Source organism: Scomber scombrus, chromosome 2 (assembly GCF_963691925.1).
Source record: "Scomber scombrus chromosome 2, fScoSco1.1, whole genome shotgun sequence".
Classification (NCBI taxonomy): Eukaryota; Metazoa; Chordata; class Actinopteri; order Scombriformes; family Scombridae; genus Scomber; species Scomber scombrus.
The window spans coordinates 28,530,155-28,550,301 of NC_084971.1; the positions used below are offsets into that span (position 1 = coordinate 28,530,155).

Sequence of the window (20,147 nt, forward strand, 5' to 3'; positions counted from 1 at the left end):
TATTCTCTGCTTTCAGCCTCAACTGTGAGGATTTGCCACCTTTACATGTGTTATGTTATAGTAAACTAAATATATGTGAGGTTTGTACTTCTTTGTCAGACACATTTTTTTTTAAATTTTAACACTTAATCTTTGGTGTTTCTCACTATTTTCTGATATTTAGAGCCTAAATGATTAATTACTTATTTGAGAAAATAAGTGAGTGATTAATTGATAATGAAAATCAATTTGTAGTTGCAGCCTTAACTGTCTGTTTTGTTATGAATGGATTAAATCCACTAAGTGTAGGTTAAACACAAAAATAGAGCTGGTGGATGTTTGCTCTCCAGCTCATCCATGTACATATTTGCACCAAACAGTCCAAAATAAATAAATAAAAAAACAAAAACATGTTGCTCCTGATGGATAATTGTTCAGTACATGCCCTTGAATGACTGTAAAAGGACACAGTCAATAGAAATGGGAGAAGAGAAAAGAGGGAGAGTGACTAACTGGAGAGAGGAGTCATTATTGTGATAATTTAGAATGAGTGGTGCACTACAATAAAAATGTGCTATGTGTGTGGGTGTGAATTATGGAGAGAAATGACTCCTGACTGTTGAAGCACAGAATCAGCGTGTGGCTGCTAATAAGAGGAGGGAGAGAGAGAGAGAGAAAAAAAAGGGCATTGCCAGAAAGAAAGAAAAAAAGAAAAAGAAAAAAAAGGCAGGGGTGCCGATGGGGGAGAGGAGGAGCGGAGGCTGTTGTATGAGATTAATGGACACACTGTCGGGGAGGGGATGGGATGGGAGGGGAGGGGAGATGGGCTTCTCCATGGAGGCTGTGGGGGTGGTGGTGGGGGTGGCTGGGGGAGACCACTGTGGTAAGGGAGAGGGAGAGGATAGACAGGGAGGGAAGCTGGTGGTGAAGCCGCGGATATTCATGAAGACGCCAAGTGTTTTCTCTCTCTCTCTCTCTCTCTCTCTCTCTCTCTCTCTCTCTCTCTCTCTCTCTCTCTCTCTCTCTCTCTCTCTCTCTCTCGCGCCGTGGTGACACACTGCTAGTCTGCAGAGAGACAGAGGGAGCGGGGAAGAAGGAAGGGAAGGAGACAAGTGAAAGCAAGACGAGGTCCAGCCCATCTTGCCATTGATCTTGAGGCGATCAAGGTGAGCGTGTTTTTATTCTTACATGCTGCAGCCTGTGAGCGTCAGTCTGTGTGTGTGTGTGTGTGTGTGTGTGTGTGTATGTACATGTGTGTGTGTGTACATGTGTGTGTGTGTGTGTGTGTGTGTGTGTGTGTGTGTGTCTGACACATATCTCTTACAGTGCGTGTGCATACAAGCATGATGGCAGAGCTGTCCTCATGTATGCATGGTGTCAGTGTGTCATTTATTTATTTATTTATTTCATGTGTTTGGGTGTTTTGTAGCAGAAGAGCAAGCTGCTAGTTGAGCTGCATATTGATGCATTGCTGCTTGGTTTTATAAGCTGCTTTATCTGTAGTGGAGGTGGTACTGGTGGCAGCCATGGTTTATGTGTGTGTATATGCTCAAAATTCTCATTGTCTGTGCATATATATGTCACTGTGTCACTATGCATTTGTCGATTTCACCACACTGACACCTCCCCCCCCCCCCCCCCCTCCTCCTGTGAATGTGTGTTTGCTTTCATTGAGTGGGTGTGTTCTTGGTGACCCTGGTAAAAGTCGTCTCCACCACTATCTGTCTGTGTACCAGCTCAATCAGAATCTGATATGCTGAATCTGTCCTATCCAATGAAATTAGGTCAGCTCGGACTGCTATGAGTAATTATATAACATCACAGAGCTTTGATGTTGCAGTATCTGCTCGGAATTAGCCACACGCAGCTCCTGCGTGGCCACGACAATCAAAACATTTTGATATGACAGCCTTTTGTTATGTTTTATTTACCACTTTTTGAAATTTTAGTCTTGAAATCTTGATTATTAGTTTTGAGCTTTTTATTGGGAGAAATAATTGTCCTTTTTTAACCAAATACAACTGCAAGGTGATTTGCATTACTTAGTAGTACTGTATATACACAGGGAAAGAATGTTCTCATATTTGATGATGCACCAAATTAATTAATTACATAAAAGCAGGACAGTGAGTTCTGAAACAAGGCAGGAAATATGACTCAAAGACCAAATTAGCTGTGAAATTCTGGTAACTCTTTAATTTCTGCTTTCACACAGGGAAACTCAACTGAAGAGGAAACACGAGCATGGATCCTTACACATCAAACCTGCAGTTTTGAGATCTGGACTTCTCACATGAGCCAATCATACATTTTTTCCTATGCAGACTTTGGATCCAGCTGACCAATCAGACCATTGAAAACCTGACCTGAGACAGGAGAGACCTGGAGCAGATTCTCCTACAAACCTTCTGGATTTTGGATTCTTAATTATTGGAAAACTGCATTCATGTGGGAGCAGGTTTACAACTGGGAAACATGCATATACTCCATGTTGGATAAGTGTATCAGAAAACTTGGAAAAAGGATTTCTACTTGAGTATAACAACAGTTGCATCATGAGCGCTGACTGGGATGTCGCACTGGCTCGTCTGGCCAAAGCAGGACAACATGCAGGCAGATATTTTTCCCCACAAACTGCTCGCTTACACTAAAATGGAGTAAGGATTTTCTTTTCTGTTTTTTCTTTCTTCCACTTTTTACTTGTGTGAAAAATCAACAGCTCATAACAAAAGGTCATCAACGTCTGACTGAATCTGGAACCTCCGGAGGGGTACATAAATGCATCTTTAGCGTTTCACGGCAGGAGGACGCCCGGTTTCAGCTATCTGAAGACTGAGGTGTGGACGGAGCGTGAGGTGAGGTGAGGTGAGGCGAGGCGAGGCGGTTGGCTGGCTGAGTCAGCTCCGATGGGGGCCGGTAGTGACCCGGTCTGACCCCGGTTTGACCTTGCAGTGACCTTTGACCTCTCCGGTCCTGGCTCTCCACCTGCTCTGCTGCCTGGGTTCCGGAACGCTCCGCCCTGGGGCCCAGAACGAGCCAATCAGGATGAAGAAGAGCCGCAGCGTGCTGTCGGTGACTGGAGAAGAGGTGAGAAGTATAAACAAATCAGGGATGTATACTTGAGAAACGTAAAAATCTCTGTCACTTGTTACAGTCACGGCACACACCAGGCTCAGCAGACTGGATCATGTGCGCATGTTGTCTTGAACGCCTATTATGACATAAAAACCCCGTGACTTTCACACATCCAGGGCTCCCTTTGTTCTCGTCGTCAAGGTCTGTGGACGCACTCAAAAGCCAGAGTGGACAGTCTGTATCCTCCAGCCTCTTCTCTCATAGTGTGAACAGCTCAGTCAGTCACAGTCTTCTATGTAAATGAGCCCCAGCTAAATGAGTGCTCTATGTAAATGAGCTATTTTCTTTTAAAGGTAACGTCTTGGCTGAAGGACATAATAACATGCATTATTCAAAGCCCTTTTTTTATTGATTATGCTGAGCAAGTGCCCATACATGTGTGTGTGTGTGTGTACTGTATGTTTGTGTGTGTATGAGAGCATCTTTCCACATCACATCTGGGTCTGGACGACATCAAACGCAGCATGGAAGCAACACGGCACTGTTGCCTAGCAACTGCTACCATTCCCCCAGTGTTTTGTTGCTACGGTACTGCAGTGCAGATCAGCCTCTAAGAGCTCAGTCTGTAGAGGCCTTATCCCAGACACGCACACACATATCCGAACACACGCACATGCACACATAACACACATACAATGATCTTTTTTTTGGTTTAGTTTCTGTTTTTTGTTTTTACTCATCATACCAGGCTTGGTAAAGTGAGACGAAAGGACAACTGCATGTACCCCGAATTCGTTATTTTCATTTTTTTATTGGATATATAATATTATTTTTTATTTACAAAGAAAAAAAACCCATCATTCATATTTTATCTTTTGTCTGTGTTCCCCCTCACCCGCTCTCCCCCTTCCTGTATCACAGGGCAATGACACAGATATAACAGGTGCTGGGGAGAAGGCGGAGTCATCTCGCTACAGCCGATCCTATACGTCCGGTGCCACACTGGGGGCCGAGCTACGCAGAGGGAGGAGCAGAAGACTCTCTTCTAGTCTCCAGGTACTGAAAGGAAACATGGGCACATTAACACGCTTGGGGGGTAAAAATGAACCGTGTGCTCCTGTTGACAGCCATTCATCCTGTTTGCGCATCACATATTCTGTTGCCTCCAATTACACAATTATTTCTTCAGGAGCATTATACATTAAAATATTAATGCAACATATACTTTAAGGACCATACCAGTGATTTAGCATGTTTTACTACAAATCATGTACTGTATACTTTATATTACAGCTAAGCATTTTGAACACCATGTTACTGTGTGTGTTTTTCTCCCTTTGCACAAATCCACTGGGTTTTATTCATGTCTGTACAATATTATGACTTAGTTGAGTTGCGTAATTCATAAAAGTTGTACTGTCATAATGAGGTAATGCAACCGTAATGTAACACTGAGAAAATACTAGGTAGAATTTAAGTTTATTGTGTTATATTACACAATTTAAAGCTGCACTAATCAATATTTTTATGTTAACAAAAGATGATGTGTCTATGTGTACATTAAAGGGGTCTCTCATAGTGACTAAGAATTATCACCCGACTCTTACTAGCGTCACTTCTAGCAGCAGGCGGCTGTTTTAAGTGAAAAAAGCTCCCCACTGTACACTACCTGCTCAGCATCCAACGCAGACAAAAGTTAGGGACTAGCTGGTGAACTTAGTGCTGAAGCAGCAGGTGAAGAGACAGATATTTCCCTCCAGAGTTGGTGATGACCAAAACAGAGCTGAAATTAGACTGAATATTGCACTTAAATTTGCAGGAATTACAGAAACACGACTTCAAATGAATGCTAATGTGTAGCTGTATTTGCTAGATGTGTAAATAGGCAACTGTTTGCTAACATGTTCATCACACAAGAGCTTTACAATGTGATAATATGTCAATGTTGTTTCAGTTTGTCCTGCTGGACAACGCTGCACTAATGCTGCTTTAAGTGAATCAAAATTAAACTAAAACATGCAAAAAAGTCAGTTAACTGATTTTCATATTGTATGTAAAAGTATGGAAACAAATAGCTGCAACTGTACATTAATACATTAAAAATATGTTTTATTTCCTTTATTATTTAAAGGTTCATAACCTAACATAAAAGTTTTAAATGTATTTTTTTAATATGATTGCAGCTATTTGTTTCCATACTTTTACATACAGTATGAAAATCAACTAACTGACCTTTTTGCATGTTTACATTTAGTTTTGACTCACTTAAAGCAGCATTGTTCAGCAGAACAAGCTGAAACAACATTGACATATTATCACCTTACAAAGCTGTTGTAGTGAAAATGTTAGCAAACAAACAGTTGCCTATTTACATCATACAGTCTATGATTTACACACACCCAGCAACACAATGCAACATTAGCATTCATTTGGTGTTGTGTATCTGTCAATCTGGCAAATTTAAGTCCAATATTCAGTCTAATTTTAACTCTGTTTTATGCTGCACTTATGCTGCTTTAAGTGAGGCACGCAACACTAAAACATGCAAAAAGGACTGTTAGTTGATTTTTATACTGTATGTAAAAGTATGGTAACAAATAGCTGTAACTGTTGAAAAAAATACATTAAAACATTTAAAACTTTATGGTATGCATTTGAAGATAAATCAAGAAAAATACATGATTTGTAGTTAAGAATCCAAAACTTGCAGACACAGTGTTATGGCCCTTTAACCTTTGTGTCGTCCTGCCGGGTCAAATTGACCTGTCCCTCCTTCCTTTCCTTCCTCCCTTCCTTCTTTCCTCTGTCCTTCTTTCCTTCCTTCCTCCCTTCCTCTTTTCCTTTCTCCCTCCCTCCTACCTTCATGCCTTCCTTCTTTCCTCCGTCCTTCCTTCCTTCCTTCTTTCCTTTCCTCCCTCTTTCCCTTCCTTCCTTCCTTCCTTCCCTCCTTCCTTCCCTCCTCCCTTCCTTCCTCCTTTCCTTCCTTCCCTACCTTCCTTCCTTCCTTCCTCCTCTCCTTACATCTTCCTTCCTTCCTTCCTCCTCTCCTTCCATCTCCCTCCCTTCCTTCCTCCTTTCCTCCCTTTTTCCTCCCTTCCCCCCTTCCTCTTTTCCTTTCTCCCTCCCTCCTACCTTCATGCCTTCCTTCTTTCCTCCGTCCTTCCTTCCTTCCTTCTTCCTCCCTTCCTTCCTTGACTCGAGGACAACAGGAGGGTTAAATAATAAAGGAAATAAAAGTTTGACTTGACTAGAGTTAGCATTTTTAATGAATCAAGTCACATTACACCAGATAACAGTGAGTAAACTTGGGCTTTCTTGAGGTAGTTGCCTACTTTATTGTAATCCAGCCTTTACATCTATAAATTGACAGATATCTACTATCCTCTGTGCTCTCATACCTACTTTCTAACTCTTCAGGTACCCTGCTGGCTCCGCCCTCGTGACCGCACTCGCTCACCGGAGGTCTTGAGCAACATGCAGCGTCCCACAACTCTTCCCCTCCGCATCCCACCGCGCATCTCCATCACACAAGCAGACACTGAGAGGTTCACGCACGATGCCGCTTCACACCAATTTCATCCTCCAGTAGAAAGCTTTCCTCTCTCTCATCATCAAATCTTTCCCCTTTCTCTTCGTGTTCCAGTTACGAAGCAGAAAATGGCGTGTCTCCGGGTCACACCCCTCTGGGCTCGCAGAGTCCAGGCCTCACCCTGCATACCTTCCCCCAGGGCCAGAGAAGAGAGTCCTTCCTCTACCGCTCTGACTCCGACTACGACATGTCGCCCAAAACCGTCTCACGTAACTCCTCCCTGGCCAGCGAAGGGTGAGAGACATCAAGACTGAATGAGAGGGAGAGAGAGAGCGTGCATGTGTGATGCCAACATGTTGATATTCTCGGGAGAAATACGGCTCTCACCTTTACTCCCTCTCTCTCTTTTTCAAATCTCTCTGTCCTTTCTTCTCTCAGGCACACAGGAGAGGACTTTATTGTCACACCTTTTGCTCAAGTGAGACTTACTATTTACAGTCTTGTGTGTATTATTTAGTATATTATTCTGCAATAATTCTGTATATATCCTGTGATACTGTGATGATTTAGGTACTGGCCAGTCTGCGATCGGTACGGAGTAACTTCACTGTTCTTGCCAACGTCTCCACACCGACAGTCAAGTCAGTATCATCCTATTTCACTGAAATGCCTCACTTATGCACATCATGACAGTACTGTATGTTGTCCTCTGTCTAAAAAGGGAATGAGGTAGTTTGACTTTACATAACAGAACAATTTACTATCAGCTTTAGTGCAGTGTATGATAAACCTCTACCTGTTCATTAGGCCATGAAATGCCTTTTTTTATTTTACCATTTCAAACTTTGCTAGTTAAAAAGAGAGACATCTCTGTTGTGTCACCTCTGCAGCTAACTTAAGTCAATCTTTGGTTTCTTGCCGGTCTAACTAACTGTTGCTGCTGTTCTCAGGCGGTCTCCTCTGGGTGGAGTGTGTGCGAGTCCCAGGGCGACGCTATCAGACCAGCAGTATCAGCAGCTCGCCCTGGACACACTGGAGGAGCTGGACTGGTGCTTAGACCAGCTGGAGACCATTCAGACACACCGCTCCGTCAGCGAAATGGCCTCCACCAAGGTATGCCAACCTATAAATCATATTATAATGTTATATGTTAATATGTGCTTATCACAGCTATATAAGTATCAGTGGGTTTAATGGAAGATAGATTATTTAGATTTATTATAGGTTTTATTTATTTACTTATTTATTCATTCTTTCATTCATTCATTCTGTATGGCACTGACCTGAGCATCTATCTATCTATCTATCTATCTATCTATCTATCTATTTATCTATCTATCTATCTATCTATCTATCTATCTATCTATCTATCTATCTATCTATCTATCTATCTATCTATCTATCTATAGCCAAATTTAAGAGCTCATCAACAAAAATGTTGGGGGAAAAAAGCTAATTAATGATCTTTTATTATTTATTATTGTAAAGCATCTTTATCAATGTGAGCCTTAAAAGTACTCATAGAAACTGTATCTGTATATATAATTAAATGCTCGTTGAACACGTTGCTTATATTAACCAATAAGACAGTTTTACCATCCTATTTATTACAAGCTTGCAATAAGTTTTACTGAAACGTTAAAACGTATTTAATTTCCCCCAAATCCAAAAAGACCTGATGTATAATTGATTATTGATTATTACTCCTCTGATAAACAATCTCACAATCAAAACTGACACGCAAGCACAGAAATATCAGACTGACTCATATCTCTGTTTTGCTCTCATTCTGCCACAGTTTAAGAGGATGCTGAACAGGGAGCTGTCCCACCTGTCAGAGATGAGTCGCTCCGGTAACCAGGTGTCTGAATACATCTCCAGCACCTTCATGGGTGAGTGGGACCAGAATCTGATTGCCGTCTGCACCACATTTAAGACTTTTTCCTAATAAAAAAACAAAACAATGAATCATTCTCTGTGTGTGTGTGTGTGTGTGTTTGTCCATCAATCTGCAGATAAGCAGAACGAAGAAATCCCGTCTCCTACTCTGAAAGACAAACCGATGAGTCACATCAGCGGAGTGAGGAAACTGTCTCACAGCTCCAGCCTCTCAAGCTCCTCAATGCCTCGCTTCGGTGTCAACACAGACCACGAGGATGAGCTTGCCAAGGTCTTGTTGTCTGTCTTGTTTTTCTCTGACTCACACAAGATAAGTTATACAAAATCAGCCCTGTTCAGACTTGGACTGTGCTGTGTGCACACTGAATGATTTGAGTTGTCTCTTGTGCACAGGAAAAGAAAAGAAAAGAAAAAAAAAAAGTTGGCGCCTTTGTTGACTTCAGCGTTGTGGGGAAAATTGCGGCCTGCACTTCTTGTTTTAGTGATTTACTGCTGAGGCGCTGCTGTTAAGACATCACATCAGGGGGACTGAAACAGGAGATTCCCTACAGGACCTGCATTTGATAAAAACATTGTAGAATATAATAGTAGACGAGTTTATTACACATTTTACTGGAAAATGAACCAGAAGCTTTTTTTTGACATTTTTGGATTCATGCACACTAATTTTTTCTTGCATAGAGTAAGATGTATAACATTCTTGGATATGTTAAGTATAAAACTAGAGGTGATTAGCTTAGCTCAGTATAAAGACTCAAAGCAGGTAGTTGGGCTCCAAAGGTTTTATAGTTTTATCTTGTTTGTTTAATCGAAAAGTGAAGTGTAAAAAGGACAAGCTGTGGTTTTACAGGCAAATTTGTGCCGAACTGTTTCTTGAGAGCAGCCTCTTCCTTACCAAGTGCTGGTAGGGTCGCTGTTTACCCCTGCCTCCCATCTTAATGCTAAGCTAAGCTAATCACCTGCTGTTTCCAGCTTCACAAACCTGTGAGTGATATCAATCTTCTCATCTAAGTCTCTGCAAGAAAGCCAATGAGCAGATTTCTGAAAAGAAATGTTGAACTATTCCTTTAAGAGGGCAGCTACTCTCTACTCAAAGTGAAGCCACTGGATGTTTTAGATTAAAACGTCATATAATGTTGTAGTTCCATGTCTGCATCACATAAAACTGGAATCCACATTCAGTCTTTTCTTATTTCTTTTCTTCTGCTTTTTTTTTTTTTGTGCTCGGCGCCTCTTTGTTTACTTCCATCCAGTCTGTAGCACCAAATGTTTGGAAAGCTGAGCAGTAGGACGGAGACTGTCTCCGATGATTCGGAGTCTTCATTTAGCACGACATAAATCAGATGCAACTCAGCTCCTCTGAAAAAACATTGTTTATGGTCTGTCATTAAGAAACTAGACCCTTCATTCAGTGAAAGAGGCCGCAGATATTCCCCGGTACTTCTCTGAACACCCCGACACCTGGTTTGAAGGATTGAGGTTATCTTGAGTAACATAAAAGGGATGTCTGCTGTGTCATCGTTGTTCAAAAGGCAGCAGGACTCACTGACAGAAGTTGGACACTGGATGTACAGGGAGTCTGATATATGACCCAAAATCTACATGATGATAAATCCTCACATACACATTTATAGTATATTTCTTACTTGTGTTGGCTCGTGTTTGTCCTAATTAATTATTAGACTTTGAGCTGATTGGTTGCTTTAACTTCTAGTTATTGTAGCTTTTCTCAGGATGGGATTCAAACTACTTTTAAATAAGTTTAGGCTAATAAGGTCCATCAGAGATCCATAATGGCAGTAAGTTTGATATATGTGTGCATGAGATGAGGAATCTAAGCTTTTAATGACAGTATGTTGTTGATTAAGATTTTTCTTTTTTTAATATTGCTGACTCAATAATTCATATTATTTTTGTTTGTGTGTTTAATCAGGAGTTGGATGAACTGGACAGGTGGGGTTTTAACATATTCAGATTAGCAGAATTCTCCAACAACAGACCTCTCAGCTGCATCATGTATACCATCTTCCAGGTATAAAACATTAGTGTGTGTGTGTGTGTGTGTGTGTGTGTGTGTGTGTGTGTGTGTGTGTGTGTGTGTGTGTGTGTGTGTTCTGCATCATGATGGCAACCTAAAGTGTTTGTAGGTTTGCAGATATACTCCTGTCAAAGTGTGTGTGAAGTTAAAGTTATGATTCCTCTCCTCCCTGCTCAGGAGCGAGACCTGCTGAAAACGTTTCGTATCCCAGTCGACACCTTTGTCACTTATGTGATGACCCTGGAGGACCATTACCATGGAAACGTAGCGTACCACAACAGCCTACATGCTGCAGATGTCACCCAGTCCACGCACGTTCTCCTCTCCACACCTGCCCTTGATGTATGTCAACGTGTACACACACAAACACACACACACACACACACACACACACACACACACACACACACACACACACACACACACACACACACACACACTTCAGAGGACGTTACATTGACTTACATAAACTTCCTGGACACTTGCCGTAACTTTAACCTCAACCCTAACCACTTCTTGTGTAACTCAACCCTTACTCTAATTTTAAACCAAGTCTTCCTCCAACAATTTTATGATTTACGTTAAGGTCTACTTCCTTTTTGAAGAGAAGCGAATAATGTGCCTGTGTTAGGGTCAATGATGTGTTTTTGTCCATGTGGTTCAGTCAAATTTTATAGGGTTACAATTTTAAAATAAACATAAACGTATGAATTTAAAAAAAAAATCAAAACATTTGATATTTTCAGGAGCATTCAGTCTTAACTTTTGGTTAAAAAAATGGTGCAAATGTCATTTCAAATGACATAAAACAACATTTTAACAAACCTGATGCTGCTTTTAATCTTGCCAACCCTTATTTGTCACTGACCTGTAAACATATTTATGTCCCCACAACAAGAGTAAAAACAAGTTGGTTTGAGTTTGGAAAAACGTAGCTTCCCAGCTTGCCCGGGTCCACCACGGAAAAAAAGTTCATTCTGTTCTGTTTGTCATGACCCAAATATACAATCAAATACATCACAACAGAACTTTATTATTCTACCAAAGCTGGGATATTATTTATAACCTAACCACAGTGAATAAACATAAATTAACCCTCAAACCCTTAATAACACATCACAGACTTAACAGTGAGTGTGAGTAACATACAAATCAATAAATCAATCACATTCAGAGACAACAGCAACAGTAGATCATAACACTCTTTATGTGAATGCTGACATAAAGCTGACATAGATAAAGCTGAAAATTGGCGTGGATAAAAATAAAACCTTTTTTTTTCTCTGTCAGAAAGAAACTTCAAAAGCCCCTTTTTTATCTAAAAGTTCCTGGAACCAGAGAAACTACCCAGAGCCATGTTTCCACTGCAGGAACTTTCCAAAAGGACTAAGAAAGATAAATTTTACCCTCCAAAAAGTCCCTGCTTGGAGAGGCTTGTACTTTCCAAAAGTGAGTTTCCAAGAGTTTGTAGGGCTGACCATCACTGAAGAGAGCAGAGCACCACTTCATTCATAAAACTAGGAAGTACTCTAGTATCGGTATTAGGACGAGGGGAGGACATATTTCATCACTTCTTAACATTAAAAACACTTTTAAGTTGGGCTTTCCAACATTATTTTCTGATTGTTTCATGCAAAGCAGAAATAAATAAGCATCAAACACTCATGATTTACTGTGGAGAAAGACGCTCTAAAGTTTCAGTTTCAGTTTCTTTCTCTGCACTTCTTCATTCAGTCATTCATTCATTACATCCAACTCGTGCAACAGTAAATACAAAAAACAGGTTCTGTGTTGTTTTTTTACTCATTTTTTCCATCATTTCTTAATTTCTCACTGGTTGCATGATCAACCTGGTTCTTAGTTCCTGAGATAAGTTCCTCTGGTTCCAAAGTACCTTGTAGGAGTTCCTCTGAAGGATCTCGGTGCCCTGGGAAAATCCTCTAGTTGAAACGCCCTAAAAGCTGTGAACGTTGTAATTAGGTTGTCTGAAGTGTTCAGTGCAGCGACATTGTAATTACATCATGTCAGCATAATGACAAACTATTACAACTTTGCAAATCTTCCAGGTTCTACTCGTTTGCTTTACTTGAGGTTAAATTAAGAGCTTTTGGCGCCAATATAACACAATAATAACACTGTAATAACACTGATATATAAAACCTCCCTGGCTAACATCAGGTTATAACAGCTAGATCTGTCGCTCTACAGCAGCGTCAGTTTTACACTGACAGTGACATTATTATCTAAATAATAATACAAAAAAGATAATAATAATAATAATACTGATAATAATAATAAGAAGAATAAGAATAATAAACTGTATTTCTATAGCACATTTCCAAACTGATCTTACATGGTGCTCCACATAATACAAAAAACACCATTTAATAAAATAATAATAATAATAATAATAATAATAATAATAATAATGATAAAAAATACATTTTATTTATAGAGTGCTTTTAACAAAACTCAGAGACTTTTTACAGAATCAAGGACAATTAAAAAAATAAAACGATACAGAATAAATGAAAACACAATCAATAAAAGCAATGCAGAGAAGAAAAAGAAAATAGAAAACAAAATAATAGAAAGAAAATAGACAAAACAAAACAATTAAAAGATAACAATCCAACATTGAAAGCGGATTTGAAAAGGTGGGTCTTGTGATTTGAATTTGATTTAGTCAGATCAGTCACGGAGGGATTTGGGGAGTGAGTTTCAGAGAGTGGGGGCGGCAACAAAAAAACTAATAGAATAAAAAAAAAAAAATAACATATTGAAACATTGTCACAGTTTGTGTCAGTTTTAATTTCTTTAAAATACAGCGTTACATCTTATTTAAACCTGATGTATTTAAACTCTGTGTCCTCCTGAAATAAAGGAAATTGATTGTGATTTGTCTTAAGGTCACTGAGCTGTTCTGCTTCCTTGAACTCTTTCAGGCCGTCTTCACTGACCTGGAGATCCTTGCTGCTCTGTTCGCTGCAGCTATCCATGACGTCGACCATCCCGGAGTTTCCAATCAGTTCCTCATTAACACCAGTGAGCGCACAAGACAAGACAAATGGTGAAATATGGCTTGATATTAACATTAACTGTGCTGACACTCCCTCCTCTGTCCCTTCTCCTCTGCGCTCAGACTCAGAGCTGGCCCTGATGTATAACGATGAGTCGGTCCTGGAGAACCACCACCTCGCCGTTGGCTTCAAGCTTCTTCACCAGGAGAACTGCGACATTTTTCAGAACCTCACCAAGCGGCAGCGCCAGAGCCTTCGCAAGCTCGTCATCGACATGGTCAGAACATCTCACACATCTCATATTCAATTAAGAACTAATTTAACTTCTCCTTTAGCTATTTTAATATTGTGTTTTCCATTTCATCAAACTGTAGAACAAATACAGCGCACACATTTCATCACTCGCTCCATATTTCTTATGACAAAGCAGCTACTCTTTCTCTCCTTCCTCACCAATTATATTACAAACAAATCTAATTTTTTCTTTCCAGCTATTTCTGGTTAGTGACGTAGTTCTGGCTACTCTCCCCCGCGGTCCTTTGCCTGCAAATGCCATGAAAATCTCATTATTTATCATGTGATAGTTTTAAAGTGGTTTCATTTATTATTGATTAGTTTTAGGTTGTGCTTGTGTTCTTAGGCTCTTAGGATGTGATGTTTTATATTATTTTTCTTCTTGTAGTAATTTTATTTATTTAACAATTACATACTGACTCATAATTAGTCTCTACACCAATTCACATTCATAAACTCCCCATCAGTCATTTATAAATGTTAGAAATGTCAGAGAGTGAATTCTATTTATTTATGGAGAAAAAATAAATTTGTAAACTCTATTTTATGATCCAATAGAACAATTTATAAAATATAAATTAATTCAAATGTTTTGAAGAAAACTTTTCAACATGACGGCCAAGAATTTCTGGTCTCTCCGTGAGTGTCCACAATTATGAGCTGATGATCTCAGATAGTGTAAGAGCTGGATTTCTTCTCAAAACTGAAATATGGACAAAACTTTTAACCATGTACAGTATTACAAAGTGCTGTTTGAGTTGTAGCTACTGGTTTAAACTAAAAGTGAAATCCCCTGTTTAGGTTTAATTCACTTCTTCACCCCTACTTTTGTTTCTCTTTTGGTTAATTTAGTTTTAGTATTTTATTTATTTGATAAATTTGCTCAGAATAAATTAAAAGACAGTGGTAGAAAGACCTTAAATGACGAGTTCAAACAATAATGATTGTGTGTGACGGCTACTGTGACGGCTTTTTATCAACAAAAAATAGAAGTTTAAGGAAACAAAACAAGAGAAATAAGAGGAGAATATTATTAGATTAGATTTTGTTCTTCCTTCATAGTTTTTATTTCTCTCTTTGTCTCCAGGTGTTGGCCACAGACATGTCCAAACACATGACGCTGCTGGCCGACCTGAAGACCATGGTGGAGACCAAGAAGGTGACCAGCTCTGGTGTCCTGCTCCTGGATCACTATACAGAACGCATTCAGGTACGTTTCCATCTACACAGACCAGTATGGCTGCTCGGGACATGATCTCTAATGAGTTGTGTTGGTGCTACGTATGAATATGTGTGTATATCTGTTGTTAGATTTGCTGTTAAATGTGTGTGTGTGTGTGTGTGTGTGTGTGTGTGTGTGTGTGTGTGTGTGTGTGTGTGTGTGTGTGTGTGTGTGTGTGTGTGTGTGTGTGTGTGTGTGTGTGTGTGTGTAGGTACTAAGGAACATGGTGCACTGCGCAGACCTGAGCAACCCCACCAAGCATTTATCGATATACAGACAGTGGACAGAGAGGATCATGGAGGAGTTCTTCCGACAGGGTGACAAGGAGCGAGAGAGAGGCATGGAGATCAGCGCCATGTGTGACAAACACACCGCCTCTGTGGAGAAGAGTCAGGTAATTATTATCCTCATTTGGATCCCCATCAACGTCCACAAATTGGTCATTAGTCTCCCTGGGGTTCACATTGATCAATAAAACAAGAAGAAACTAAATGAGCCACACGTATAGATCAGAAAATAAGTGAAAGGTAGAAAATACAAACTTACAATAAAATCAAGAACAACATTGTCAAAATAAAAAGAAAGTAATCAAAAAGTTCTGAAACCACAATAACTAAAAGTAACATTTATACATCCAGAGTTCATCAGATTTCTCTCTCCCATTAACCGTGCCATTGTTAAAGCTCTGTATCCAAATTAATGATGAGTTATAAACTGCATATGTGGATGTTACATGAGTTCTCAATCAGAGGCTTTTATACATTTCTTCATATACATACTCATACAGGAGGTGGAGAAATAACAGAAATATATTCACTTTGTGATGCAACAGCCCTGAAATAAGAAGCTGTTTGGTAAAGCTGAAAACTTCTGTTAATGGTGAGACTGTCAGATGTGTTATTGGACTTCTTTTTTTCTTTCTTAGGCCTTTGCTGACGTGTCATTCAGAAACACTGCAAAGATGTGTAATATGGAAGTGAAGGGGGGGAAATAACAAATTTCATAATGTTTTGCCACACAGGAAGGCTGCATTGGCAAAGAGGAACAGATGTCATTAATAGATGTGTACCAACAGTAAACCAAGCGACACAAAGATATTCGCTGAAAAAATAACTGTTAAGAGTTGAATCAACACCTCCAGCAGCCAATAAAACTCAAAACCTAAAATAGTATTTACTGCAGGGATGCTGTGTTGTATCGAAAAGTTGTTTTTAGCATGTGTGCCACCCGTGTTTCTTATTTAACAGAAAGGCAAATAGTTTATTTGAACCTGCTAATAACCAATAAGATTGTCCAATAATTCTTTGTATTAAAACATAACATTAACATTAAAAGCAGCTGCAAAACATGCTTATAACTTTTAATTAAAATCAATACAAATATGCAAAATGTTCTAAAGTATATTTAAATGAAACTCTTTATTTGACCTCAGATTTTTGTGATTAAATAATACTGATTGGGCTTTTAATAAAAGCTAAATGGTAATTTAATGTGTCTGTTTATTTAGTTTGGTATTGTGACAGGAAGAGACGGACATGGCTAGTGGTTGTGCTGCAGTTTCTTTGTCTCCCAACATTAAAAAAAACAACTTTTCCTTTCATAAATCTGGCAGCGTAACGACGCCTGGAAAAGCTCACAATAAACTCTGGCATCATTAATTCTTTTTGTTATTGTGTTTTGGATACTCATATGAGAAATGTTTTGGGTTTTTTCCCCCCTGTGTCCAACTGGCAGCGGCTACAGATATATCACTCCTTTAATCTCTGTGATGTTAAGCAGTGACATCTCTCTCTGTCAAGTCTGTGGTCACCGATTCTGTACTTGTACTTCTTCTGTTTGTTTGTTATTGGGGCCTGTCGGATTTCTTTGTGCTTTAAAGAAATGGTTCAACATTTCCGGTAATGCTCTTACTCGCTCTCTTGCCGAGAAGATCGATACCACCAAAATCATTTATCAGTCCAACAAGAGGCTGGAGCCAAGACAACAGTTAGCTTAGCTTAACTTAGCATAAATATTGTAAACAATGGGACGCTGCTAATCTGGCTTGCTCTAAAGGGTAACAAAAAAAATAAAACTAAAACTAAACAAAAAAATAAAAAAAGCTTATGTGCAAAAATTACACTTTTATGGCTTTACAGTATGTGATGCAGGACTATTTCATGGCTAAGTGTAGTGATTTCCTGGAGTCATTAAGCCATTAAGCCATTTTTTCACAGTTCAAACCTTAGTTTGTTCATTTCATATATGCTAAAATAAAAAAATAAAAGCTTTTGGTAGAAAACAAAATAGAAATGTAGATAGACAACAAAAATAATAACCATTCAATGTTCGAAAAGGGTGTAGGATGAAGGGAGGAACTTTTAGTGAGGTGAAGAAGCCAAAAACACAAGAGAATTAAAAAACAACTAGAATTTAGAAACATTCATTCATTTTCCAGACCACTTATCCTCTAGATCAGTGGTCTCCAACTCTGCTCATGCAGAGCTATTGCCCTGCAAAATCTAGGTATCTTCCCACTCTAACACACCTGATTCTAATAATAAAGTTGTTATCAAGCAGCTGAAGCTTGTCAAAGGTCTTGATAACGAGTTAATTATTAGAATCAGGTGTGTTAGAGTGGGAAGATACCTAAAATTTGCAGGGCAGTAGCTCTCCAGGAGCAGGGTTTGAGCCAATCACAGCTGACATTGGGCGAGAGGCTGAGTACACCCCCAGTCCATCACAGGGCTAACATATCGTAGACAAACAACCAGTCACTCACACCTACGGGCAATTTATAGTCACCAATTAACCTGCATATTTTGTAAGGTCAATCAATCAATCTTTATTTATATAAAGCCAAATAAAAAAAAAGTAATCTCAAGACACGTTTCATAGAGCAGGTCTAGACCGTACTCTCTTAATTTAAAGAGACTCAAAACCATAGACTGTATATAAGAAATGGACGTAACATCCGTGACGTCACCCATTGGTTTGTGGACTGCTGCTCGGACTGCTGCTCCAGTAGTATCGGATCTGAGCAGCGCCATCTTGAAAATTTCAGGTGCATGCCGGGAAAAATAAAAACACGGATTCTACTTATATGGGCATCAGGAGGGGCATGAGGCGCCCTCCTGAACCTGTGAACCAATCAACCTGTCAATCACGACGTAGCCACGCCCTAATGCATACCCTGCTTTGTCGTCAAATATAAAATCGGGGAGGCCAAAATGTCCCAAATGAACATCATACTGCATTGAAGAAGGCTTTAAACTAGCGATTGAGACCATAAACACATTTTGAAAACGTTTACTGAGGTTAGAAATCAAGTGAGAAGTTGGTGAATTCTCCATTGACTTGTATAGAGACAGAAGTCCTTTTGACACCAAAACGGTCGCCCCCTGGTGGCCTTTTGATAGAATGCAGTTTTACATTACTTCCGCGTTGGCCTCATTTCAGAGGACCGGAACTCCCCCCTGCTCAACACGCAACACTAAAGAGCCAGGCTAGCTGTTTTCCCCTGTTTCTAGTCTTTATGCTAAGCTAAGCTAACAGACTGCAGGTTCTGTATTAAACAATATTATAAAAGAGAGGTTCTGATTTTCTAATGTAAGAAAGAAAGTAAATTCAAGTATCCTCAAGGTGCATCTACTGTATTTAATGTGTGACTCTCTTTCTCATCTAGGTGGGTTTCATCGACTACATCGTCCACCCGCTGTGGGAGACGTGGGCCGACCTGGTGCACCCAGACGCCCAAGAGCTGTTGGACACGCTGGAGGAGAACAGGGAGTGGTACCTGAGCACGATGCCTCAGTCTCCCTCGCCTCCACCGGACAGACACCTCCAGCACGACCGCTTCCAGTTTGAACTCACCCTGGAAGACCTGGAACACAACAACCACAACCACATCCACCTGAGGAACAGCGACGGGAGGAACGCTGAAGGCCAGAAAGACGGCTGCGACGACGACGACAGCGAGGACGGAGAGCCGAACCTCGAGGAGCAGAACCACGTCGAAAATGAGAAAGAAGACGAAGAGAATCACAACAGCGAACAGAACGGAGTCCAAGATGAAGAGGAGGAGACGGAGGCTGTAGAGAGGGTGGGAGAAGAGGAGGATGAAGAGCATGGAGAGGAGCAGATAGAAGAGGAAGATAACCCGGAAGGGCAGACGGATGAAACGGAAACAGGAGAGGAAATGAATGATGCAGCGGAGGAGGAGGAGGAGACAAAAGGAGAGGAGGATGAGAGCGAGCAAAATCAGGAAGGAGAAGGAAATGAGGAGGATGAAGCGGAGCAGGAGGAGGAGCAGGAGGAGGAGCAGGAGGAGGAGGGTGATGAGCAAGAGGAAAAAGAGGATGAAGAGGCAGGTGAGGAGGCAATAGAAGGGGGAATGGATGGAGAAGAGGAAGGCGATGGGGAGGAGGAAGGAGAGACTGAGGAGAATGTAGAGGAGGAGATAGAGAGAGAGGAAGAGGATGAGGACAAAGTTGAGGAAGAGGAGGAGGCAGAAACAGAGGAAAATGTAGAACAAGAGGAGGAGACAGAGGAGAAAGTAGAGGAGGAAGAGGGAGAAACAGAGGAAAATGTGATAGAGGAAGACAAGACAGGAGAAGAAGCAGAAGAGGAGGAGGAGGCGGCAGCTGAAGATGAAGATAAGGAGGAGGAAGAAGAGGAGAGTTAGTTAGGGCATAAAAACTTGACAAGATCAGAGGAAATTCATTTAAAAGAGGAGATAAGAATGAAGAGGAGAGGCTGCGACGGTCAATAACGTCACTGCAGAGGATGAGGATGAAGAGGATGAATAGACGTCCCTTCTTTCCGGATAACGTGCTCTGTCCAACTTTGGTCATGTGACGCTCTCACAGCTGAAGGCTCCGCGTTTTGCTCCGCTACTCAAAACTTCACAGCTAAAACATTTTTTAAGACCTCCACGGAGCAAATAAACGCCTTCCTGGGGTTGGCCTTCCAGATCGAGGATCAGCCGGTAGTGAGTCTTCATCACCTGATATCTGTACACTCATCACTGCCGTAGGGGGTAAACTAATAAACCAGGGGGGGTTTAAAAAGTGGGGGCAGGAGGGGTGGGGCAGTTTTAACGACTTTTTGTAG

At 40.4% G+C, this 20,147-nt stretch overlaps 1 protein-coding gene across 3 annotated transcripts; it reads left to right on the plus strand.

The window, feature by feature from the left end:
- The first annotated feature begins 2,955 nt into the window (after positions 1-2,955).
- LOC133988725 (cAMP-specific 3',5'-cyclic phosphodiesterase 4B-like) lies at positions 2,956-19,838 on the plus strand. 3 transcript variants are annotated; one of them, XM_062428089.1, is made up of 17 exons: positions 2,956-3,066; positions 3,976-4,110; positions 6,472-6,599; positions 6,698-6,877; positions 7,022-7,061; positions 7,154-7,224; positions 7,534-7,696; positions 8,382-8,475; positions 8,599-8,753; positions 10,416-10,514; positions 10,698-10,862; positions 13,466-13,565; positions 13,663-13,817; positions 14,922-15,044; positions 15,268-15,450; positions 18,721-19,482; positions 19,531-19,838. In XM_062428089.1, the coding sequence occupies exons 1-17, from the start codon at positions 3,025-3,027 to the stop codon at positions 19,717-19,719; spliced, it is 2,784 nt and encodes a 927-aa protein (XP_062284073.1). In that variant the 5' UTR covers positions 2,956-3,024; the 3' UTR covers positions 19,720-19,838. The 3 variants fall into 3 exon arrangements, with proteins under 3 accessions (XP_062284073.1, XP_062284074.1, XP_062284072.1); XM_062428090.1 differs by having other exon boundaries at positions 3,025-3,066; positions 4,009-4,110; positions 18,721-18,916; positions 19,295-19,838; XM_062428088.1 differs by having other exon boundaries at positions 3,025-3,071; positions 3,972-4,110; positions 18,721-19,838.
- The last annotated feature ends 309 nt before the right edge of the window (positions 19,839-20,147 follow it).